The following is an 18,174-nucleotide window of genomic DNA, read 5'->3' on the forward strand; positions in this document are numbered from 1 at the left end:
GTCAGAGTCCAACAACCACTGCAAGAGTCCTACGACCACTGTCAGAGTCCAACAACCACTGCAAGAGTCCTACGACCACTGTCAGAGTCCAACAACCACTGCAAGAGTCCTACGACCACTGTCAGAGTCCAACAACCACTGCAAGAGTCCAACGACCACTGCAAGAGTCCAACGACCACTGCAAGAGTCCAACGACCACTGCAAGAGTCCAACAACCACTGCAAGAGTCCAACGACCACTGCAAGAGTCCAACAACCACTGTCAGAGTCCAACGACCACTGTCAGAGTCCAACGACCACTGCAAGAGTCCAACGACCACTGCAAGAGTCCAACGACCACTGCAAGAGTCCAACGACCACTGCAAGAGTCCAACGACCACTGCCAGAGTCCAACGACCACTGCAAGAGTCCGACGACCACTGCAAGAGTCCAACGACCACTGTCAGAGTCCAACGACCACTGTCAGAGTCCAACGACCACTGTCAGAGTCCAACAACCACTGTCAGAGTCCAACGACCACTGCAAGAGTCCAACGACCACTGCAAGAGTCCGACGACCACTGCAAGAGTCCAACAACCACTGTCAGAGTCCAACAACCACTGTCAGAGTCCAACAACCACTGCAAGAGTCCAACGACCACTGCAAGAGTCCGACGACCACTGCAAGAGTCCAACAACCACTGTCAGAGTCCAACGACCACTGCAAGAGGCCAACGACCACTGCAAGAGTCCAACAACCACTGTCAGAGTCCAACGACCACTGCAAGAGTCCAACGACCACTGCAAGAGTCCTACGACCACTGCAAGAGTCCAACAACCACTGTCAGAGTCCAACAACCACTGTCAGAGTCCAACGACCACTGCAAGAGTCCAACGACCACTGCAAGAGTCCAACGACCACTGCAAGAGTCCAACGACCACTGTCAGAGTCCAACGACCACTGCCAGATTCCAACGACCACTGCAAGAGTCCAACGACCACTGCAAGAGTCCAACAACCACTGCAAGAGTCCAACGACCACTGTCAGAGTCCAACGACCACTGCAAGAGTCCTACGACCACTGTCAGAGTCCAACAACCACTGCAAGAGTCCAACGACCACTGTCAGAGTCCAACGACCACTGCAAGAGTCCTACGACCACTGTCAGAGTCCAACAACCACTGCAAGAGTCCTACGACCACTGTCAGAGTCCAACAACCACTGCAAGAGTCCAACGACCACTGCAAGAGTCCAACGACCACTGTCAGAGTCCAACGACCACTGCAAGAGTCCAACGACCACTGCAAGAGTCCAACGACCACTGCAAGAGTCCAACGACCACTGCAAGAGTCCAACGACAACTGCAAGAGTCCAACGACCACTGCCAGAGTCCAACGACCACTGCAAGAGTCCGACGACCACTGCAAGAGTCCAACGACCACTGTCAGAGTCCAACGACCACTGTCAGAGTCCAACAACCACTGTCAGAGTCCAACAACCACTGTCAGAGTCCAACGACCACTGCAAGAGTCCAACAACCACTGCAAGAGTCCGACGACCACTGCAAGAGTCCAACAACCACTGTCAGAGTCCAACAACCACTGTCAGAGTCCAACAACCACTGCAAGAGTCCAACGACCACTGCAAGAGTCCGACGACCACTGCAAGAGTCCAACGACCACTGTCAGAGTCCAACGACCACTGCAAGAGTCCAACGACCACTGTCAGAGTCCAACGACCACTGTCAGAGTCCAACGACCACTGCAAGAGTCCAACAACCACTGCAAGAGTCCGACGACCACTGCAAGAGTCCAACAACCACTGTCAGAGTCCAACAACCACTGTCAGAGTCCAACGACCACTGCAAGAGTCCAACAACCACTGCAAGAGTCCGACGACCACTGCAAGAGTCCAACAACCACTGTCAGAGTCCAACAACCACTGTCAGAGTCCAACAACCACTGCAAGAGTCCAACGACCACTGCAAGAGTCCGACGACCACTGCAAGAGTCCAACGACCACTGTCAGAGTCCAACGACCACTGCAAGAGTCCAACAACCACTGTCAGAGTCCAACGACCACTGCAAGAGTCCAATGACCACTGCAAGAGTCCTACGACCACTGCAAGAGTCCAACGACCACTGCAAGAGTCCAACGACCACTGCAAGAGTCCAACGACCACTGCAAGAGTCCTACGACCACTGCAAGAGTCCAACAACCACTGTCACAGTCCAACAACCACTGTCAGAGTCCAACGACCACTGCAAGAGTCCAACGACCACTGCAAGAGTCCAACGACCACTGCAAGAGTCCAACGACCACTGTCAGAGTCCAACGACCACTGCCAGATTCCAACGACAGCTGCAAGAGTCCAACGACCACTGCAAGAGTCCACCGACCACTGCAAGAGTCCAACGACCACTGCAAGAGTCCAACGACCACTGTCAGAGTCCAGAGTCCAACGACAACTGCAAGAGTCCAACGACCACTGCAAGAGTCCACCGACCACTGCAAGAGTCCAACGACCACTGCCAGAGTCCAACGACCACTGCAAGAGTCCAACGACCACTGCAAGAGTCCACCGACCACTGCAAGAGTCCAACGACCACTGCAAGAGTCCACCGACCACTGCAAGAGTCCAACGACCACTGCAAGAGTCCAACGACCACTGCAAGAGTCCAACGACCACTGTCAGAGTCCAACGACCACTGCAAGAGTCCAACGACCACTGCAAGAGTCCAACGACCACTGCAAGAGTCCAACAACCACTGTCAGAGTCCAATGGCAACCATAGGAGTCCAACCACAGTCAGAGTAAAACAACTTTTAGAGTCCAACAACAAGTTTAGGAGTCCACCATCTGTGATCATCCAACCTCAATTGAGAGAGTCCAACAACAACTGTTAGAGTCAAACAACCACTGCAAGAGTCCAACGACCACTGCAAGAGTCCAACGACCACTGCAAGAGTCAAACAACCACTGCAAGAGTCCAACGACCACTGCAAGAGTCAAACAACCACTGCCAGAGTCCAACGACCACTGCAAGAGTCAAACAACCACTGCAAGAGTCCAACGACCACTGCAAGAGTCAAACAACCACTGCCAGAGTCCAACGACCACTGCAAGAGTCAAACAACCACTGCCAGAGTCCAACGACCACTGCAAGAGTCAAACAACCACTGCCAGAGTCCAACGACCACTGCAAGAGTCAAACAACCACTGCCAGAGTCCAACGACCACTGCAAGAGTCCAACAACGACTGTGAGAGGGTCATCGGCGACCGGTGACTGAGACGCCGGAAGAGAGTTGGACTCGCCTCCAGAATAACCCAGAAGGATCAAGACCTGAACAGAAGCGACAAGACTTCAGACACCGACTGAAACAGAGTCCCACAACATGGAGTCCCACAACCAGAGACTAGAGCAGGAGACACAGCGCCCTCTGTGGGTGAGATTGATGTGAACAAAGACTTTGATGAGTTTGTTGACAAACAGGAAGTTCATGACGTCACTCTAGTGACTTGATCACGTGACAAACTTCTCGTCTCTCCAGGTGGTTCTGAGTGAAACACGGTCGTCATGGTAACGGTCACGAGCCCTGAGGTGCAGAATAACACCTGAGTGACGTCACAACCTTATATTGTCAAACGTCATTTATTTTATTCTTTTATATTTTCCATCGCGACGTGATGTTATTATTTTTAATATTAACTTCTGTAACATAAATAAAAATACTGATGAAATATAATAATAATCTTTATTAAATATAGAATAAACTTAATAATAACTTGAAGGTTTAAACGTAACATGTAAAAATAATCAAATTTAGCTTCAAAGATTTAAAAAATGCATCAAAATCAATAAAATGCTTTGAAAACGAATTGAAATAAAAAATATATAATTTTGAACGTAAAACATTTGAAGGTGATTTTAGGAACAAAGTAAATAAACAACATTTAAAGAATAAACGAGATAAAACGATCAAGAGAGTCAAAGATAAAGGATCGATCAACGTGATCAGGTCCATATGGACGTGTTGATCGTCAGGGGGGGGGGGGGGGGAGGAGCTTCCTTCCGCCGCCTGCAGGACTCACAAGCTCCGACTCGGAACCGGGCTGTCACATCCGATCCAGTCCGCACCGGTCCATGAAGCCTTCCCGAAGCCCACGTTCGGAACCTCTGACGGGAATGTGGACCCGGGCCGAGCGGCTCCGCGGCGGTCCGAGCGGACAGCAGCGGTTCTAGCTGCGCGTTCCGGACCATCGACCCGAACCTTCCTCCCGCAGTGCAGATCCTCGGCACCGCCAGATGGTCCCGGCCGGCCCGGACCCGTCCTCTTCCACCGACACCGTCCGGACCGGAGCCTGAGCCGCCGCAGGATGCAGGTGAAGAACCAGATCTGCAGCGAGCGAGGCGGTACCGACGACCCGGAGCAGGACAGCGAGAAGAAGAACTCCTGCTTCTCCAACATCAAGATCTTCCTGGTGGCGGAATGTGCGCTGATGCTGGCCCAGGGCACCGTGGGCGCGTACCTGGTCAGTGTGTGTGTGCGCGTGCGTGCGCGAGTGTGAGGCCTCTGCAGCATCTCTGGGTGAGAGTGTGTGCGTGTGTGTGTGTGTGCGCGTGAGTGTGTGTGTGCGTGCGTGTCTGTGTGTGCGCGTGTGTGTGCGCGTGTGCGTGTGTGCGTGTGTGTGTGTGTGCGTGCGTGCGTGTGTGTGCGCGCGCGTGCGCGTGTGTGTTACTAAACACCGGCCGGAGGTCGTAAGGACGAGGTGCTCGTGACGTCATCTCCATCGTCGTCATCATCACAACAAACTAACATGAGTAGGATGATTAAACATGACTCGTCAGAAAACAACACTCTGGCGCAGGAACATGTCGGGAGGAGCTGTGATACTAGAGTTTTATGATAATATTAAGGTTAAAACTAATACAATTGATGAGAGTACACACAATAGTACTGCAGTACACACCGAGTACACAAGTGAACGCCAGTGAAATATTACGATGTTATGTCTCCACAGGAAGTCCTAACTCTTGTGTTAGCTTAAATGTTAGCTAGCTAAAATGTTAGCTATCTAAAATGTTATCTAGCTTAAATGTTAGCTATCTAAAATGTTAGCTTACTTAAATGTTAGATATCTAAAATGTTAGCTTACTTAAATATTAGATATCTAAAATATTATCTAGCTTAAATGTTAGCTATCTAAAATGTTAGCTTACTTAAATGTTAGCTATCTAAAATGTTATCTAGCTTAAATGTTAGCTATCTAAAATGTTAGCTTACTTAAATGTTAGATATCTAAAATGTTAGCTTACTTAAATATTAGATATCTAAAATATTATCTAGCTTAAATGTTAGCTATCTAAAATGTTAGCTTACTTAAATGTTAGCTATCTAAAATGTTATCTAGCTTAAATGTTAGCTATCTAAAATGTTAGCTTACTTAAATGTTAGATATCTAAAATGTTAGCTTACTTAAATATTAGATATCTAAAATATTATCTAGCTTAAATGTTAGCTATCTGAAATGTTAGCTTACTTAAATGTTAGCTATCTTAAATGTTAGCTTACTTAAATGTTAGCTATCTAAAATGTTAGCTTACTTAAATATTAGATATCTAAAACGTTATCTAGCTTAAATGCTAGCTATCTAAAATGTTAGCTTACTTAAATGTTAGCTATCTTATATGTTAGCTAGCTTAAACGTTATGTAGCTTGAACATTATCTAGCTTAAATGTTAGCTATCTAAAATGTTAGCTTACTTAAATGTTAGGTATCTAAAACGTTATCTAGCTTAAATGTTAGCTATCTAAAATGTTAGCTTACTTAAATGTTAGCTATCTTAAATGTTAGCAAGCTTAAACGTTATGTAGCTTAAACTTTATCTAGCTTAAATGTTAGCTATCTAAAATGTTAGCTTACTTAAATGTTAGCTATCTTAAATGTTAGCTAGCTTAAACGTTATGTAGCTTAAACGTTATCTAGCTTAAATGTTAGCTATCTAAAATGTGAGCTTACTTAAATGTTAGCTATCTTAAATGTTAGCTAGCTTAAACATTATGTAGCTTAAACGTTATCTAGCTTAAATGTTAGCTATCTAAAATGTTAGCTTACTAATATGTTAGCTATCTAAAATGTTAGCTTACTTAAATGTTAGCTATCTTAAATGTTAGCTAGCTTAAACGTTATTTAGCTTAAACGTTATCTAGCTTAAATGTTAGCTTGCTTAAATGTTAGCTATCTAAAACGTTATCTCGCTTAAATGTTGGCTATCTTAAATGTTAGCTAACTTAAATGTTAGCTATCTCAAATTTTAGCTATCATAAATGTTAGCTATCTTAAACAGTATCTATCTTAAATGTTGGCTAGCTTACATGTTAGCTATCTTAAATGTTAGCTAGCTTAAATGTAAGCTATCTTAAATGTTAGCTATCTTATATGTTAGCTAGCTTAAATGTTAGCTATCTTAAACGTTATCTAGCTTAAACATTAGCTATCTTAAATGTTAGCTTGCTTAAGCGTGAGAAAGCTGGCTCTATGCTAGCCTTCGTATAAGCTATCTTAAATGATGGACAGCCTTAATGATAACTATCTGAGGGGTAAGCGAGCTTGAGTTTGTGCTAGCTTTGGTATACGCTAGCTTCAGTGACAGCTAGTTGACTGTTAGCTAGCTTTGCTGTTAGCTAGTTGATTGTTAGCTAGCTTTGGTGTTAGCTAGCCTGAGTATAAAATAGTTTTAATGTTGTCTAGTTTGAATGTTAGCTTCATTGAGTGTTAGCTAGCTTAAATGTTAGCTAACGTAAGGGTTAGCTTACTTGAGTGTTAGCTAGCTCGAGTGTTAGCTACATTGAATTTTAGCTAGCTTAAATGTTAGCTACATTGAGTGTTAGCTATCTTAAATGTTAGCTACATTGAGTGTTAGCTAGCTTAAATGTTAGCTACATTGAGTGTTAGCTAGCTTAAATGTTAGCTACATTGAGAGTTAGCTAGCTTAAATGTTAGCTACATTGAGTGTTAGTTATCTTAAATGTTAGCTACATTGAGTGTTAGCTAGCTTAAACGTTAGCTACATTGAGTGTTAGCTACATTGAGTGTTAGCTAGCTTAAATGTTAGCTACATTGAGTGTTAGTTATCTTAAATGTTAGCTACATTGAGTGTTAGCTAGCTTAAATGTTAGCTACATTGAGTGTTAGCTACATTGAGTGTTAGCTAGCTTAAATGTTAGCTACATTGAGTGTTAGCTACATTGAGTGTTAGCTAGCTTAAATGTTAGCTACATTGAGTGTTAGCTAGCTTAAATGTTATCTACATTGAGTGTTAGCTACATTGAGTGTTAGCTATCTTAAATGTTAGCTACATTGAGTGTTAGCTAGCTTAAATGTTAGCTACATTGAGTGTTAGCTACATTGAGTGTTAGCTAGCTTAAATGTTAGCTACATTGAGTGTTAGCTACATTGAGTGTTAGCTAGCTTAAATGTTAGCTACATTGAGTGTTAGCTAGCTTAAATGTTAGCTACATTGAGTGTTAGCTATCTTAAATTTTAGCTACATTGAGTGTTAGCTACTTTGAGTGTTAGCTAGCTTAAATTTTAGCTACATTGAGTGTTAGCTACTTTGAGTGTTAGCTAGCTTAAATTTTAGCTACATTGAGTGTTAGCTACTTTGAGTGTTAGCTATCTTAAATTTTAGCTACATTGAGTGTTAGCTACATTGAGTGTTAGCTAGCTTAAATGTTAGCTACATTGAGTGTTAGCTATCTTAAATTTTAGCTACATTGAGTGTTAGCTACTTTGAGTGTTAGCTAGCTTAAATGTTAGCTACATTGAGTGTTAGCTACTTTGAGTGTTAGCTAGCTTAAATGTTAGTCGATGTTCGTTCATAACGCTGTTGTTCGTAACGGTCGTGTGTTGACTGTGTTCCTCTAAGGTCAGCGTTCTAACCACGCTGGAGAGACGCTTCAACCTCCAGAGCGCCGACGTCGGCGTCATCGCCAGCAGCTTCGAGATCGGAAACCTGGCGCTGATCCTGTTCGTCAGCTACTTTGGAGCCAAGGCCCACCGGCCCCGTCTGATCGGCTGCGGCGGGATCGTGATGGCTCTGGGGGCCCTGCTGTCGGCGCTGCCCGAGTTCCTGACGCACCAGTACGAGTACGACGCCGAGGACTCGTGGCACGCCGAGGACGGCCGCGACGTCTGTTCCAACGCCTCCAGGTCCGACAACCGGGACTCGGGCTTTAACTGCGGGAACCGAGCCAACACCAACATGATGTACCTGCTCCTGATCGGAGCCCAGGTCCTGCTCGGGATCGGAGCCACGCCGGTCCAGCCGCTGGGCGTGTCCTACATCGACGACCACGTCCACAGGAAGGACTCGTCTCTGTACATAGGTGAGCGCCCCCTGCTGGTGACTCGCCTTGAGAATGTTTACTGACTCTAGATTCACTCTTGAGTCACTCTTGAGTCACCCTTGAGTCACCCTTGAGTCACTCTTGAGTCACTATTGAGTCACTCTTGAGTCACTATTGAGTCACTCTTGAGTCACCCTTGAGTCACTCTTGAGTCACCCTTGAGTCACCCTTGAGTCACCCTTGAGTCACTCTTGAGTCACCCTTGAGTCACTCTTGAGTCACCCTTGAGTCACCCTTGAGTCACTCTTGAGTCACTCTTGAGTCACCCTTGAGTCACTCTTGAGTCACCCTTGAGTCACCCTTGAGTCACTCTTGAGTCACTCTTGAGTCACCCTTGAGTCACCCTTGAGTCACTCTTGAGTCACCCTTGAGTCACTCTTGAGTCACCCTTGAGTCACCCTTGAGTCACCCTTGAGTCACTCTTGAGTCACCCTTGAGTCACTCTTGAGTCACTCTTGAGTCACTCTTGAGTCACTCTTGAGTCACCCTTGAGTCACCCTTGAGTCACCCTTGAGTCACTCTTGAGTCACCCTTGAGTCACTCTTGAGTCACTCTTGAGTCACCCTTGAGTCACCCTTGAGTCACTCTTGAGTCACTCTCACTCTTGAGTCACTCTTGAGTCACTCTTGAGTCACCCTTGAGTCACTCTTGAGTCACTCTTGAGTCACTCTTGAGTCACTCTTGAGTCACCCTTGAGTCACCCTTGAGTCACTCTTGAGTCACTCTTGAGTCACCCTTGAGTCACTCTTGAGTCACTCTTGAGTCACTCTTGAGTCACTCTTGAGTCACCCTTGAGTCACTCTTGAGTCACCCTTGAGTCACCCTTGAGTCACTCTTGAGTCACTCTTGAGTCACTCTTGAGTCACCCTTGAGTCACCCTTGAGTCACCCTTGAGTCACTCTTGAGTCACTCTTGAGTCACTCTTGAGTCACTCTTGAGTCACAGATGAACCAGAGACTCGTTTATACGACAAAAACATCACGAGAGAAATGTTGTGAATAAACCAACATGTAAAGTAATCGTACCGACGACTTAAATATATATATTTAAAATATTAACTTGTTTAAATATCTTTCATTAGTAAATACAAACAAATATTGTTCAAAAAATCATTTTAAAACGAACGAATGTTTTCTAAAGCGACTTAAATCTTCTCTAAACGCTATAAAAACTCCGCATGAGTGTCAGGCTTGTGATGTCACTTCCTGTGAGGAACAGCCTCCAGCAGCCTGGATGTCTGCTCTGTTGCCGTGGCAACCTGGGCAGAGCGGCTGTGACCTCTGCGGTGGACGACCCCCTGAAGGGCGGCGATGAAACTCCAACCTTCTCTGATCATCAGCCGCCATGTTTCTGTCGCCGCGTCACGACCCCCCCGTGTTGAGGCTGTCGCCATGACGACGACCTCCTAATGTCAGCTCAGGTGTCTGCGGCGTGATGTCACTGCCGTCGCCATGACAACAGACACAATCTTGATCATGGAGATGTCATCGTCGTGACAACGATGATGCAGGAAAGCTCTGTTGTTACCGAGCCGTTTCCATAGCAACATGTGATGAGATGTCGGTTCGGTGTTGACCGTCACCATGACGACATCACCGGACCTTAAATGTTTCCGTGACGGCATCTGACGGATGTTCACGATCGCCATGGCAACAGGTGACAGAATTTTGACAGGACAGATGCGGTCATGTGACGGCTGACATCACAACAGTGTGTCGCCATGACGACGAGATGATGCTGCTCGTTACTGCTGACGAGCGAGAGTCGCTGCTGAGTCGACAACTGTTGTTACGGCAACACACTAATGCTAATGCTAACGCTAACATCTGGAGGTCTGAGCTGATGACTGCAGCACTGCTGCGTTGATGGCTACACACGAAAGAAAGACATGCAGGAAAACATAGAACAATGAGAATAATGTTGAATCAAAGATAATGACAATAAAATAAGAAATCTTAAAAAAAAACTTAATAATGATTTAAAGAAAGTAAAGTTCATCATAAAGAAATAAAAATAAAGTAAAGTTCATCATAAAGAAATAAAAATAAACTAAAGTTCATCATAAATAAATAAAAATAAAGTAAAGTTCATCATAAAGAAATAATAATAAAGTAAAGTTCATCATAAATAAATAAAAATAAAGTAAAGTTCATCATAAAGAAATAAAAATAAACTAAAGTTCATCATAAATAAATAAAAATAAACTAAAGTTCATCATAAAGAAATAAAAATAAAGTAAAGTTCATCATAAAGAAATAAAAATAAACTAAAGTTCATCATAAAGAAATAAAAACTAAACTAAAATTCATCATAAAGAAATAAAAACTAAATTAAAGTTCATCATAAAGAAATAAAATAAAATAAAGTTCATCATAAAGAAATAAAAATAAACTAAAATTCATCATAAAGAAATAAAAACGAAACTAAAATTCATCATAAATAAATAAAAATAAACTAAAGATCATCATAAAGAAATAAAAATAAACTAAAGTTCATCATAAATAAATAAAAACTAAACTAAAGTTCATCATAAAGAAATAAAAATAAACTAAAGTTCATCATAAATAATTAAAAATAAACTAAAGTTCATCATAAAGAAATAAAAACTAAACTAAAATTCATCATAAATAAATGAAAATAAACTAAAGTTCATCATAAAGAAATAAAAATAAACTAAAGTTCATCATAAATAAATAAAAACTAAACTAAGTTCATCATAAACAAATAAAAATAAACTAAAGTTCATCATAAATAAATAAAAATAAACTAAAGTTCATCATAAATAAATAAAAATAAACTAAAGTTCATCATAAATAAATAAAAATAAACTAAAGTTCATCATAAAGAAATAAAAATAAACTAAAGTTCATCATAAATAAATAAAAATAAACTAAAGTTCATCATAAAGAAATAAAAATAAACTAAAGTTCATCATAAATAAATAAAAATAAACTAAAGTTCATCATAAATAAATAAAAAATAAACTAAAGTTCATCATAAATAAATAAAAATAAACTAAAGTTCATCATGAATTAATAAAAATAAACTAAAGTTCATCATAAATAAATAAAAATAAACTAAAGTTCATCATAAAGAAATAAAAACTAAATTAAAGTTCATCGTAAATAAATAAAAATAAACTAAAGTTCATCATAAAGAAATAAAAACTGAATTAAAGTTCATCATAAATAAATAAAAATAAACTAAAGTTCATCATAAATAAATAAAAATAAACTAAAGTTCATCATAAATAAAAAAAAAATAAACTAAAGTTCATCATAAATAAATAAAAATAAACTAAAGTTCATCATAAATAAATAAAAATAAACTAAAGTTCATCATAAATAAATAAAAATAAACTAAAGTTCATCATAAAGAAATAAAAACTAAATTAAAGTTCCTCATAAATAAATAAAAATAAACTAAAGTTCATCATAAAGAAATAAAAATAAACTAAAGTTCATCATAAATAAATAAAAATAAACTAAAGTTCATCATAAAGAAATAAAAAACTAAAGTTCATCATAAAGAAATAAAAATAAAGTAAAGTTCATCATAAAGAAATAAAAACTAAAGTTCATCATAAAGAAATAAAAATAAAGTAAAGTTCATCATAAAGAAATAAAAATAAAGTAAAGTTCATCATAAAGAAATAAAAATAAAGTAAAGTTCATCATAAAGAAATAAAAATAAAGTTCATCATAAAGAAATAAAAATAAAGTAAAGTTCATCATAAAGAAATAAAAATAAACTAAAGTTCATCATAAATAAATAAAAATAAACTAAAGTTCATCATAAATAAATAAAAACTAAATTAAAGTTCATCATAAATAAATAAAAACTAAATTAAAGTTCATCATAAAGAAATAATAATAAAGTAAAGTTCATCATAAAGAAATAAAACTAAACTAAAGTTCATCATAAAGAAATAAAAATAAATTAAAGTTCATCATAAAGAAATAAAACTAAATTAAAGTTCATCATAAAGAAATAATAATAAAGTAAAGTTCATCATAAAGAAATAAAACTAAACTAAAGTTCATCATAAATAAATAAAAATAAACTAAAGTTCATCATAAATAAATAAAAACTGAATTAAAGTTCATCATAAATAAATAAAAACTAAACTAAAGTTCATCATAAAGAAATAAAACTAAACTAAAGTTCATCATAAAGAAATAAAAATAAACTAAAGTTCATCATAAATAAATAAAACTAAACTAAAGTTCATCATAAAGAAATAAAAACTAAATTAAAGTTCATCATAAAGAAATAAAAACTAAACTAAAGTTCATCATAAAGAAATAAAAAATAAACTAAAGTTCATCATAAATAAATAAAAATAAACTAAAGTTCATCATAAAGAAATAATAATAAACTAAAGTTCATCATAAAGAAATAAAAATAAACTAAAGTTCATCATAAAGAAATAAAAATAAAGTAAAGTTCATCATAAAGAAATAATAATAAACTAAAGTTCATCATAAAGAAATAAAAATAAACTAAAGTTCATCATAAAGAAATAAAAATAAACTAAAGTTCATCGTAAAGAAATAAAAACTAAATTAAAGTTCATCATAAATAAATAAAAATAAACTAAAATTCATCATAAAGAAATAAAAATAAAGTAAAGTTCATCATAAAGAAATAAAAATAAAGTAAAGTTCATCATAAAGAAATAAAAAATCAAGTAAAGTTCATCATAAAGAAATAAAAATAAACTAAAGTTCATCATAAAGAAATAAAAAACTAAAGTTCATCATAAAGAAATAAAAATAAAGTAAAGTTCATCATAAAGAAATAAAAACTAAAGTTCATCATAAAGAAATAAAAATAAACTAAAGTTCATCATAAAGAAATAAAAATAAACTAAAGTTCATCATAAAGAAATAAAAACTAAACTAAAGTTCATCATAAAGAAATAAAAATAAACTAAAGTTCATCATAAAGAAATAAAAATAAACTAAAGTTCATCATAAAGAAATAAAAATAAACTAAAGTTCATCATAAATAAATAAAAATAAACTAAAGTTCATCATAAAGAAATAAAAATAAAGTTCATCATAAAGAAATAAAAATAAAGTAAAGTTCATCATAAAGAAATAAAAATAAACTAAAGTTCATCATAAAGAAATAAAAATAAAGTTCATCATAAAGAAATAAAAATAAAGTAAAGTTCATCATAAAGAAATAAAAATAAACTAAAGTTCATCATAAAGAAATAAAAATAAACTAAAGTTCATCATAAATAAATAAAAATAAACTAAAGTTCATCATAAAGAAATAAAAATAAACTAAAGTTCATCATAAATAAATAAAAATAAACTAAAGTTCATCATAAAGAAATAAAAATAAACTAAAGTTCATCATAAAGAAATAAAAATAAACTAAAGTTCATCATAAAGAAATAAAAATAAAGTTCATCATAAAGAAATAAAAATAAAGTAAAGTTCATCATAAAGAAATAAAAATAAACTAAAGTTCATCATAAAGAAATAAAAATAAAGTTCATCATAAAGAAATAAAAATAAAGTAAAGTTCATCATAAAGAAATAAAAATAAACTAAAGTTCATCATAAAGAAATAAAAATAAACTAAAGTTCATCATAAAGAAATAAAAATAAAGTAAAGTTCATCATAAAGAAATAAAAATAAAGTAAAGTTCATCATAAAGAAATAAAAATAAAGTAAAGTTCATCATAAAGAAATAAAAATAAAGTAAAGTTCATCATAAAGAAATAAAAATAAAGTTCATCATAAAGAAATAAAAATAAAGTTCATCATAAAGAAATAAAAATAAAGTAAAGTTCATCATAAAGAAATAAAAATAAAGTTCATCATAAAGAAATAAAAATAAAGTAAAGTTCATCATAAAGAAATAAAAATAAACTAAAGTTCATCATAAATAAATAAAAATAAACTAAAGTTCATCATAAAGAAATAAAAATAAAGTTCATCATAAAGAAATAAAAACTAAACTAAAGTTCATCATAAATAAATAAAAATAAACTAAAGTTCATCATAAAGAAATAAAAATAAACTAAAGTTCATCATAAAGAAATAAAAATAAAGTTCATCATAAATAAATAAAAATAAAGTAAAGTTCATCATAAAGAAATAAAAATAAACTAAAGTTCATCATAAAGAAATAAAAATAAAGTAAAGTTCATCATAAAGAAATAAAAATAAACTAAAGTTCATCATAAAGAAATAAAAATAAAGTAAAGTTCATCATAAAGAAATAAAAATAAACTAAAGTTCATCATAAAGAAATAAAAATAAACTAAAGTTCATCATAAAGAAATAAAAATAAACTAAAGTTCATCATAAAGAAATAAAAATAAAGTTCATCATAAAGAAATAAAAATAAAGTTCATCATAAAGAAATAAAAATAAAGTAAAGTTCATCATAAAGAAATAAAAATAAACTAAAGTTCATCATAAATAAATAAAAATAAACTAAAGTTCATCATAAATAAATAAAAATAAACTAAAGTTCATCATAAAGAAATAAAAACTAAACTAAAGTTCATCATAAAGAAATAAAAATAAACTAAAGTTCATCATAAAGAAATAAAAATAAACTAAAGTTCATCATAAAGAAATAAAAATAAAGTTCATCATAAATAAATAAAAATAAAGTAAAGTTCATCATAAAGAAATAAAAATAAACTAAAGTTCATCATAAAGAAATAAAAATAAACTAAAGTTCATCATAAAGAAATAAAAATAAAGTTCATCATAAAGAAATAAAAACTAAACTAAAGTTCATCATAAAGAAATAAAAATAAACTAAAGTTCATCATAAAGAAATAAAAATAAACTAAAGTTCATCATAAAGAAATAAAAATAAAGTTCATCATAAATAAATAAAAATAAAGTAAAGTTCATCATAAAGAAATAAAAATAAACTAAAGTTCATCATAAAGAAATAAAAATAAACTAAAGTTCATCATAAAGAAATAAAAATAAAGTTCATCATAAAGAAATAAAAATAAAGTTCATCATAAATAAATAAAAATAAACTAAAGTTCATCATAAAGAAATAAAAATAAACTAAAGTTCATCATAAAGAAATAAAAGTAAACTAAAGTTCATCATAAAGAAATAAAAATAAACTAAAGTTCATCATAAAGAAATAAAAATAAACTAAAGTTCATCATAAAGAAATAAAAATAAAGTTCATCATAAATAAATAAAAATAAACTAAAGTTCATCATAAAGAAATAAAAATAAACTAAAGTTCATCATAAAGAAATAAAAATAAACTAAAGTTCATCATAAATAAATACAAATAAACTAAAGTTCATCATAAATAAATAAAAGTAAAGTTCATCATAAAGAAATAAAAATAAAGTAAAGTTCATCATAAAGAAATAAAAATAAACTAAAGTTCATCATAAAGAAATACAAATAAACTAAAGTTCATCATAAATAAATAAAAACTAAAGTTCATCATAAAGAAATAAAAATAAACTAAAGTTCATCATAAAGAAATACAAATAAAGTAAAGTTCATCATAAATAAATAAAAATAAAGTTCATCATAAAGAAATAAAAGTAAAGTTCATCATAAAGAAATAAAAATAAACTAAAGTTCATCATAAAGAAATACAAATAAACTAAAGTTCATCATAAATAAATAAAAACTAAAGTTCATCATAAAGAAATAAAAGTAAAGTTCATCATAAATAAATAAAAATAAAGTTCATCATAAAGAAATAAAAGTAAAGTTCATCATAAAGAAATAAAAATAAACTAAAGTTCATCATAAAGAAATACAAATAAACTAAAGTTCATCATAAATAAAAATAAACTAAAGTTCATCATAAAGAAATAAAAATAAAGTAAAGTTCATCATAAAGAAATAAAAATAAACTAAAGTTCATCATAAAGAAATACAAATAAACTAAAGTTCATCATAAATAAATAAAAACTAAAGTTCATCATAAAGAAATAAAAGTAAAGTTCATCATAAAGAAATAAAAATAAACTAAAGTTCATCATAAAGAAATAAAAATAAAGTAAAGTTCATCATAAAGAAATACAAATAAAGTAAAGTTCATCATAAATAAAAATAAACTAAAGTTCATCATAAAGAAATAAAAATAAAGTTCATCATAAAGAAATAAAGTTGTGTTTCCGTGACGACGCCTGATCACGTGACACGTGTCAAACATGTTGGTTCTGGTTCATGACCCTTGAGTCATACGAGTTCAATGACTCAACAAGTCTCACGTGGCTCATGTGCCCCCTGGTGGACACCTGGTGAAGGAAACTTTTATATATTGATGATCTTTCTCTTCTACATTTGATCTGTCAATCAAGCATCATCGTTGATGCTGTTGCTATGACGACATATATGTTGAAGCTTCTTCTCAATGTTCACTCGAGTGTGTGTGTGTGTGTGTGTGTGCAGGTGTGTGTGTGGGTGTGTGTGTGTGTGTGTGTGTGTGTTTGTGTGCAGGTGTGTGTGTGTGTGTGTGTGTGTGTTTGTGTGCAGGTGTATGTGTGTGTGTGTGTGTGTGTGTGTGTGTGTTTGTGTGCAGGTGTGTGTGTGTGTGTCTGCAGGTGTGTGTGCAGTTGTGTGTCTGCAAGTGTGTGTGCAGTTGTGTGTCTGCAGGTGTGTGTGCAGTTGTGTGTCTGCAGGTGTGTGTGCAGTTGTGTGTTTGCAGGTTTGAGTGCAATTGTGTGTGTCTGCAGGTTTGTGTGCAGTTGTGTGTCTGCAGGTGTGTGTGCAGTTGTGTGTCTGCAGGTGTGTGTACAGTTGTGTGTGTGCAGGTTTGTGTGCAGTTGTGTGTCTGCAGGTCTGTGTGCAGTTGTGTGTCTGCAGGTGTGTGTACAGTTGTGTGTCTGCAGGTTTGAGTGCAATTGTGTGTCTGCAGGTGTGTGTGCAGTTGTGTGTCTGCAGGTGTGTGTACAGTTGTGTGTCTGCAGGTTTGTGTGCAGTTGTGTGTCTGCAGGTCTGTGTGCAGTTGTGTGTTTGTAGGTGTGTGTGTGTGTGTAGTTGTGTGTGTCTGCAGGTGTGTGTACAGTTGTGTGTGTGTCTGCAGGTTTGAGTGCAATTGTGTGTCTGCAGGTGTGTGTGCAGTTGTGTGTCTGCAGGTGTGTGTACAGTTGTGTGTCTGCAGGTTTGTGTGCAGTTGTGTGTCTGCAGGTCTGTGTGCAGTTGTGTGTCTGTAGGTGTGTGTGTGTGCAGTTGTGTGTGTCTGCATGTGTGTGTGCAGTTGTGTGTGTATGCATGTGTGTCTACATGTGTGTGTGTGTGTCTGTGCAGGTGTGGTGAATGGTCATAATGTTTTGGCTGGATGTTGGTCACGTGACAGGAAGTGCTCGAGGGTCTGAACAGGAAGTTCTCGTGTCTTGACAACTCTGTGATCGACTGCTCGTGTCTCGACTCTGTGATCGTCTGCTCGTGTCTCGACTCTGTGATCGTCTGCTCGTGTCTCGACTCTGTGATCGACTGCTCGTGTCTCGACTCTGTGATCGTCTGCTCGTGTCTCGACTCTGTGATCGTCTGCTCGTGTCTCGACTCTGTGATCGTCTGCTCGTGTCTCGACTCTGACATCGACTGCTTGTGTCTCGATTCTGTGATCGTCTGCTCGTGTCTCGACTCTGACATCGACTGCTCGTGTCTCGACTCTGTGATCGTCTGCTCGTGTCTCGACTCTGTGATCGTCTGCTCGTGTCTCGACTCTGTGATCGTCTGCTCGTGTCTCGACTCTGTGATCGTCTGCTCGTGTCTCGACTCTGTGATCGTCTGCTCGTGTCTCGACTCTGTGATCG

At 36.0% G+C, this 18,174-nt stretch overlaps 1 protein-coding gene across 1 annotated transcript in view; it reads left to right on the forward strand.

Annotated features, from left to right (window-relative positions):
• The first annotated feature begins 4,049 nt into the window (after positions 1-4,049).
• The window catches only part of LOC148076171 (solute carrier organic anion transporter family member 3A1-like), a 36,506-nt gene continuing 22,381 nt past the window's right edge, over positions 4,050-18,174 (forward strand). Inside the window, exons 1-2 of the mRNA XM_087793577.1 lie at positions 4,050-4,511; positions 7,909-8,368. Of these exons, the coding sequence (XP_087649703.1) occupies positions 4,356-4,511; positions 7,909-8,368 (616 nt within the window). The 5' untranslated portion in view covers positions 4,050-4,355. The remainder of the gene's footprint in view (positions 4,512-7,908; positions 8,369-18,174) is intronic.

Source organism: Callionymus lyra, chromosome 6 (genome assembly GCF_982586985.1).
Source record: "Callionymus lyra chromosome 6, fCalLyr1.hap1.1, whole genome shotgun sequence".
Classification (NCBI taxonomy): Eukaryota; Metazoa; Chordata; class Actinopteri; order Syngnathiformes; family Callionymidae; genus Callionymus; species Callionymus lyra.